The sequence below is a fragment of the Primulina huaijiensis genome, chromosome 16 (genome assembly GCF_012295235.1).
Source record: "Primulina huaijiensis isolate GDHJ02 chromosome 16, ASM1229523v2, whole genome shotgun sequence".
NCBI lineage: Eukaryota > Viridiplantae > Streptophyta > Magnoliopsida > Lamiales > Gesneriaceae > Primulina > Primulina huaijiensis.
Window position 1 is genome coordinate 2,601,061 of NC_133321.1, and position 7,293 is coordinate 2,608,353.

Genomic DNA, 7,293 nt, shown 5'->3' on the forward strand with positions numbered 1-7,293 from the left:
ATAATGATATATCTATATTAAATATATTTATAATTTGTATAGATAAAGTGAATTTCTTTTAATTTTGGAAGGCGGATGAGATACAAAAGTTCTGGGTAAGTTCTAATTTTACTAAAATAATTTTTTATAGTATTTTATTAAATAAAAAATATAGTTTTTTAAGTTGAATAAAGTATTTTTGAAAAATTCATTCAATCCATGTTACAAAGTCAGGCTACCGACCACTGAGGACGTCTGGCTTTTATATCTAGTATAACATAGACATGCAGACACACAACCAAGAATAAAAAGAGAGCTCCGCTACTTCGATCACCATCACCTAGGCACAAATAACACCAACAGAGAAGTATACGCAGGAAAATACCCAATGCTTTGCGGATACATATACTTCTTTTTACATTAATCCAAGAACAGAGAAGATTTACATGAGAACAATAATACATGCAAACAAAAGCGTATACAAGGAATACAAAATGTTTATTATGAGGGACTAACTTCTTAAAACACAGGCAGAATTCTAAAATAATATGGCTGCACACATTTCTAACAAAACAAGCAGGCTTCTGTCAGCCCTATAGTTCCTAATCGAGTCCATTACCGGAAGTTTGGAGCAACTTCTTGTAGCAGCTAGTATCATCTTCGTGTTTAGGCATCGTAGACATCACAAAGCTAAATGAGAGAAAAAAAATCCACCTGGAATAGTTTTACTCATTATTTTGCACTACTGTAGCAGGACAATGTATATGTGAAAATAAACATGTTGGTTTCTCGTTTATGAGTGAAAGCTATTCATCATACCTCAGGAGCTTCTTTGGTGTCCCGAAGAAACACTTTTGCACCGTTTTTTCTTGGACAAAGTCTGTGTAATAGTATTGTCAGTAGCACGACTTCAAATATGTAATGCTTGAAACAACCAAGAAAATATATCTAATACATATTGATCACAGAATCATCCTATACAAGGACTGCGGTATTTTCCAACTGCATAATAAGGCGGGTGGCTGTATTCAAGGAATGAGAGAAAATTTGAATGATGAGGTTTTTAGCACTATTGATACTTTGCATGGATGCAGGCCTTAGGACCGATCTACGTGATTCTTTTGTGTTGTATTTTATTTCATCAATCTCTCTTTTAATCAATATAAAATTGAAAAACTGTTCTTGAAGGTCAATGCTTCTACGAGAAAATGAAAACAATATACACACATTCCATTGTGATTAGAAACAAGGTAGATAAGAAAGATAGAAACATAGAATCGGAAATTGAAAATGGCAAGGAAAAAACACACGAGCAGCAAACAAAACTTAAATTATAGATAATGAAAATTTTTCATCCCAACAAGTTGTATTGTATCAAAGAATATGAATAAAGAATAATGCTTAGAAGAATTTTTCTGGATATGGTCAGTGCTTAGCTATTCCGAAACATATATAGGGATGACGATTTTATTCAAAAAGAGAGAGAAAAGTCGAATAAAAAAAATTTCATGTGTTCGCTCTTACACACTCTTGTTTTTTTTTTAAAAAAAATGGTTGGCGTATGGGGAGTAAAGTTCCACAATATTGGCACAAGAACTAGAAGTCATATTCTGAAGTGAGTAAGAAATTTTGAACCGAATATGTCGATTTTTATTTTTTGTTTATGTGGTCATTTTCTTCTTTAATTTAGAGCCATGCAAATAAAAAAAGGTTTCATCCCAAATAGCTGATTAAGAGAGAACAAACATCCCAACAATTTTCATCTTCTCCAAACTGAAATCAAAATTCATAGCAAGGCTAACAACTTCAAGAAATAAACAAAACGAATAAAGGATGGAAGAAGCAAATATACTTTCTTGTGCCAAATTGCATCTATCAATCACCCCCATGAAATATCGAAAAAGCAAAAACCCCTAACGTGACATCAAAGATCTGTTAAAACCCCATGTCTTTAAACACGGGGTATTTGCATGATATTTTTACGTTTGACTTTTAAAAACATACAATAATATTAATTTTATACCAGGGTTACACAAGCTTTTTCGAGATTTTCACGGGGTGGCTACATGACATTTGCCCCACTTTCTTGACCAGAATCATATTCTTAATTTAACATAAAAAATAGATAAAACATTATACGCAAATAATGTCAAACCTAAGTGGTGGGAAGTAGCAGAGAAACATATCTTACAGCATTTCCTGGTTCTCTTAAGCGCCGAATTTGCTGAACCTGGCTTGCTGTATCCTCCAGATGCTTCAATTGTAAATTTTCCCTTCCGCGATTCTCCAAACTGAAGCTAAGTTTTTCACGTCCTTCCTTGACAATCCGTAATCTTTCAAGAAGCTGCCCAACTTCGTTGTCAATATTTAGCATTCCACTATCGACCATAGACATGGAACTTCTCCGCAGATCAGAGAGCTTGGATGTAACCTTCGGGATGAGTGGTGGAAGTCCGTGATATGCATCTGATTTGCTCCTTTTGACATTGACTTCAGCATGCAGGCCACTAGTACTTGGACAATCCGTCGTGATATCGACAGTCTTCGTCACAAGGGCTTCAAACGGGATGGAATTTTTATCATTAACTTTCGACGAACCACCTACTGAAAGCTTTTCACTTTTGTTTATGTTTTCATTGTTGCAAATGCTACTTCCATCACCAACAACATGAACATCGTAAACGTGAGAGTCTTTCTCTAAAGTTTGATCACCTGAACTGTTAAATTCATGACATACTTCTTCCTCTTTTGACTTAAAACTCTGCACATAATGTAGGTCACTTGTTCCAGTTCCATTGACAATTTTAGAATTCTTTTCATCCATTGGGACCAGGTTCATTTCCTCATTTCGTTCTAGCCCTTTCCTTTCAATAGAGATAGATTTCTCGAGAAAATTACTTTCTTGAGAACCATTTGAAGTTAAACACAAGTTACCATCAGCAGATATAATCTCTTTCTCCTGAAGATCAATGTTTCCAACATTAGCACTTCCCGATATTTGTATCGATTTCCCCCCAAGGTTTTCTTGATTTTTCGAGATATATTTCTCGCCCTTGTCTTGAATTGGAGATTCATTCACAGCACCACTTAAACTTTTATTTTCAGTCATTAATTTCATCTCAGTAGATGATGAAAATTGGCGTAGCATCAGAAGAGGATCATCATTCGGATCAATCAAAAGTCCAAAAAGTTTTGGTGGAGCACCACTCGCATCCGGACCATCATCTTCCAATTCTTGATTTCCTAGAGTAATCATCTGCCTATACCCATCAACTTCCTTCTCCAACAAGTGTTTCTCCATCTCCCTTCTCACCAAGATTTCTTTTAAAATCTCCATTTCTTCAGCGTCGTAAGCAGATTTTTCTTCAAAAATCCTCTGATGTTGCCGAGCTTCCATTTCTGTGGATGCCTTCTCTTCCTGCAGACGAAGAATCATAGCCATAGCCTCTTCTGCAGCAGAAGCAGCTGCACTTCTCTCTTTTTCAAGTTCAATATACAGGGCATCAAGAGCAGCACGTGCTTCTTCAAGTTCTTGTTCCAAGAGTTGGATTGTATTTCCTTCTAGGCCAAAGAAACATTTTGACTCTTGTAAGTCTTCAACGGACAGCACATTTTTCTTAATTTCTGTATCATCATCGGAACTATTATTCATTTGGACACTACTGAGATTACTTTTCCTCCTCCCTGCTACTGAGGAAACCTTCTTATCTGTAAGAAAGAAACAAACAGAATAGCGTTAGAAGCTACACACTAATGAAAGAGATACTAAATAGTGTACCGGATAATTTTTTTTCTTCCAAAAAAGAACATAATTTCCAATAAATTGAATCATAATGTGATATCTCAAAATAAATTGAAAACGTGTTCAACTATATAGAAATACCGAAAATATATAAAGACGAATGCAATTGGCTGGAAGATGGTAATATACCACGAAACTGAGTAACGATACGTAAATGCATATCCTCAATACCTCTAACAACAATAAGTAGCTGGCATTTTCACATTGTGTATGAAATACTAAACTTTGAGGCCTGAAACAAAATCATATAAAAGACAATTTCCAGGTAAATTGATGAATAAGTAAGTTAAACCGGCAGATATGGACGAGTGGAAGAAGCATGGAAGACCATCGTAATGAAGATGTGATGATGCTCCACCTGTCTTAAGCTAGAAACTTTTATCCAATATCCACTCTTTATTGGTATGCCGTATGCAAGAAATTAATTTCTGATTTGCAGCAAACAAAAATAAATAGTGAAGATATGCACTCATAATCCGCTAACAAATATGAAGACTTGCCTTATCTTCATTGAAAACCGTGGAAAAATAAAATGACTGGAGTTATAATTGAGAACCAGATGCAAATAACTCAATGACCAAATTAGTTTCAAAGACCGGAACAAGCTTCAAGTTTGATTCTTTTTAAAAAAAAATTGAAAATGAGATGTTACCTACATAGCGGAAAGCAATGATGCTGAAAGAAAAGAATTAATCCACAAATATTATATGACTCAACAACATCATCTCATAATTAACTGCCCATATGAAAAATAATAATTTTTGTTATAGCATATTTGGGGTATTTATTTTAATGTACATATTAAATAGTTTAAGCTGCAATAGTGGCTAATATATCACAACAGTCACAGTTTTAGGATGCCATGAAAGATTCGATAATGATATGAGGAAGAATGAGCAATACTTTCACGACCTGAACTAATGAAAAACAGTGGACTAACTTATTACAAAAAATTCTAGAAAAAGTTGATGCGTCTTTAGTAACCAGTAAGTCAAATGGATTTAATATGAAATTAACTCCGGTTGTTATTAATGACTTGAAAAGAACCGCACCAACTTCAAAAATTAGATGAAATGATGAGCGATAACTCTTGCACCACTTCGATCAAATTAGAAAGACTCCGTAAATAACACACATACCATGAGTGGAAGTCTTTATTTAGACTAACAGGACTATCATTCTTGTTGTTCTTAACCATGGTATAGGTCAGGCAAGATGAAATGTCATTGTAAGACATAGAAGGGAAGTCATAAGCATTGTGTAGTATCTAATGTCAAGGAATGAAAAAAGAAATATGTGGTCAAATATAGATAAACGAAATGCATATTTATATACTATGCAATGGAGATGGTGAGAAAAACATTCAATAATCCTACATGGGCAATGATTGAAGATAAAATTTGTGCTGCTAAAGAAGTTACAAATTCCATAACTTGGAATGCCAAAAAGACTAATGATTCACATAATTAGAAGCAAACAGTTAAAGCATAAGAAATCCAGAATTTCTTGCAGCAATTCAGCGACAGAAAAAAAGAAAATTAAAAAAAGATCCATATGGAAGAGGTCCAGAACTCACACTCAATGTGATAAGCACCTCCATAATCAACAGGCAGCGTGATTCCTTGGGTGATTCCATCTCCTCCCTTCTTGCTAGAAGAATGAGAATGAGGAATGCTACCTAGAATCTCTTCATGTAAAGAAGGATCATACGACGAAGCCGCTGAATACTTTCCATGATCGACTCCACCTTTTCTATTTCGCCTATGCAATCTACTCCTTGGCCTATAACTGATGACCCCTTTCCCCTTTACATCATATTCCTCATCCCATTGGGCAAAGTCCCTCCCAACCACATTTCTCGACTGCCTCACATCCGACACCGAACTACACGAAGCGTCGCCTTCGATTTCAAGAATCCCATTTGCACAATTATCTGCACCGATATTATTATTGTGGTTTCTTTCCCATATGGAATCATTGAAAGGGAATTTCTCCTTAACAGAAAGCTGAACATTGGACACTTGCTGAGCAGGGAAATCAACCAATAGCCTATTTAAGCAATTATCTCTACTGGGGATGCTTTTACAAGGGCATGGTAAGTACAATCCAAAGAAGCCCAGAAATTTCGAAGCAAAGAAAGCTACAGCAGATACACACAAAAACAAGTAGGCTATTGCCAGATTAAGAAAAGCAGCCACTAAACCACTCAAACTCCACGTATGCACCTGGCATGCCATTTTTCATCGAATATCAATCAAATTTCTTCCCAGATTCAATCTCTTAGGATAAACTAACAAGTGGCATATTACCTGGAGAAAGGATCACCAAACTCAAGAAAAGTAAGACTATAAAAAAAAAAAATCCGATCTTGATCACAAGAAATTAGCAGTTAGAAACAAAAAAAAAAAGCTACAGGAAGAAGGATCGGGAAACCCCATTAAAAAAATTATAAAAAAATATGTTCTTGATAAAAAGAATTAGCAGCTAGAAACAAAAGGAGAAAGAGGAGGAAAGATTGGGAAACCCCATGAAATCATGAACAAGAAAATGGTAAATAACACACAATTTAACAGCGTCTCCAACTCGAACTCAAAACTAAAATGACTTTCCCTTTGAATCTATTATTTATTTACTATCATTTTCTTCCCCATTTTGGAGTATTCCCACGTGAATCTTGATGTATTTATTTCATTTCGAAATCTTGACAATAATGCGTTCGAGTTCAACTTTACCTTATGAAACCGAGCTTGAGTTGGTTGATCATTTTGCTGGGGCAGTGAGTCGTGAGACCGTCTTACGGATCATAATATGTGAGACGGATCAACCCTACTCATATACACAACAAAAATTAATACTTTTAGCATAAAAAATAATAATTTTTCATGGATGACTTAAATAAAAGATCCGTCTCACAAATATGACCCGTGAGACCGTCTCATACAAGTTTTTGCACTCCTGAAGACGTGGGGGTGGAAGTCGTTGTCCGATTTTGTTTACACATTAATGAATAATTTATTGGGTAGATGATGGATGGATCTTTCACAAAATTAAATACGCTAAATTTTCTTTTTAAAAAAATTAAGATGATAATTTTATTTGTGATATACATAACTAAACAAAATTTGATAATATATAAAAAATAATATCTTTCAAAAATAAAATCGGATTGAAAATTTATCTTACAAAATAGACCATAAGATTGTTTCACATAAATTTTTATGTTTATAAATTATGAGAAGTTGTATATAAAAAATATATTTTTTCAAATGAGCTATATAAAATTTTGTGGATAGTATTAAATTTTTTATTTTTATTTAATTATATTTTTTTATGTAACTTCATCACTTTATTTAAGATAAAAATGTACCATATATAAAATTAGTATATTATTTATTGCACAAAAACTCTCGTGAGAGTCACAGCTCAATTTTATGATATATATATATCTAACTCGACCTGATCAATGAAAAAATTATTTTTCATATTCAAAATATTACTTTTCAATATATATA

At 34.0% G+C, this 7,293-nt stretch overlaps 1 protein-coding gene across 2 annotated transcripts; it reads right to left on the bottom strand.

Moving 5' to 3' along the window:
• Nucleotides 1-349: 349 nt before the first annotated feature.
• Nucleotides 350-6,562, bottom strand: LOC140961172 (uncharacterized). Of its 2 annotated transcripts, XM_073419497.1 has the most exons (5): nucleotides 6,514-6,562; nucleotides 5,358-6,090; nucleotides 2,171-3,687; nucleotides 799-859; nucleotides 350-693 (listed from the first exon to the last, which is right to left on the bottom strand). In XM_073419497.1, exons 2-4 carry the CDS (start codon nucleotides 6,016-6,018, stop codon nucleotides 800-802), a joined length of 2,238 nt encoding a protein of 745 aa, XP_073275598.1. In that variant the 5' UTR covers nucleotides 6,019-6,090; nucleotides 6,514-6,562; the 3' UTR covers nucleotides 350-693; nucleotide 799. The 2 variants fall into 2 exon arrangements, with proteins under 2 accessions (XP_073275598.1, XP_073275599.1); XM_073419498.1 differs by lacking the exon at nucleotides 6,514-6,562 and having other exon boundaries at nucleotides 350-669; nucleotides 5,358-6,497.
• Nucleotides 6,563-7,293: the final 731 nt, after the last annotated feature.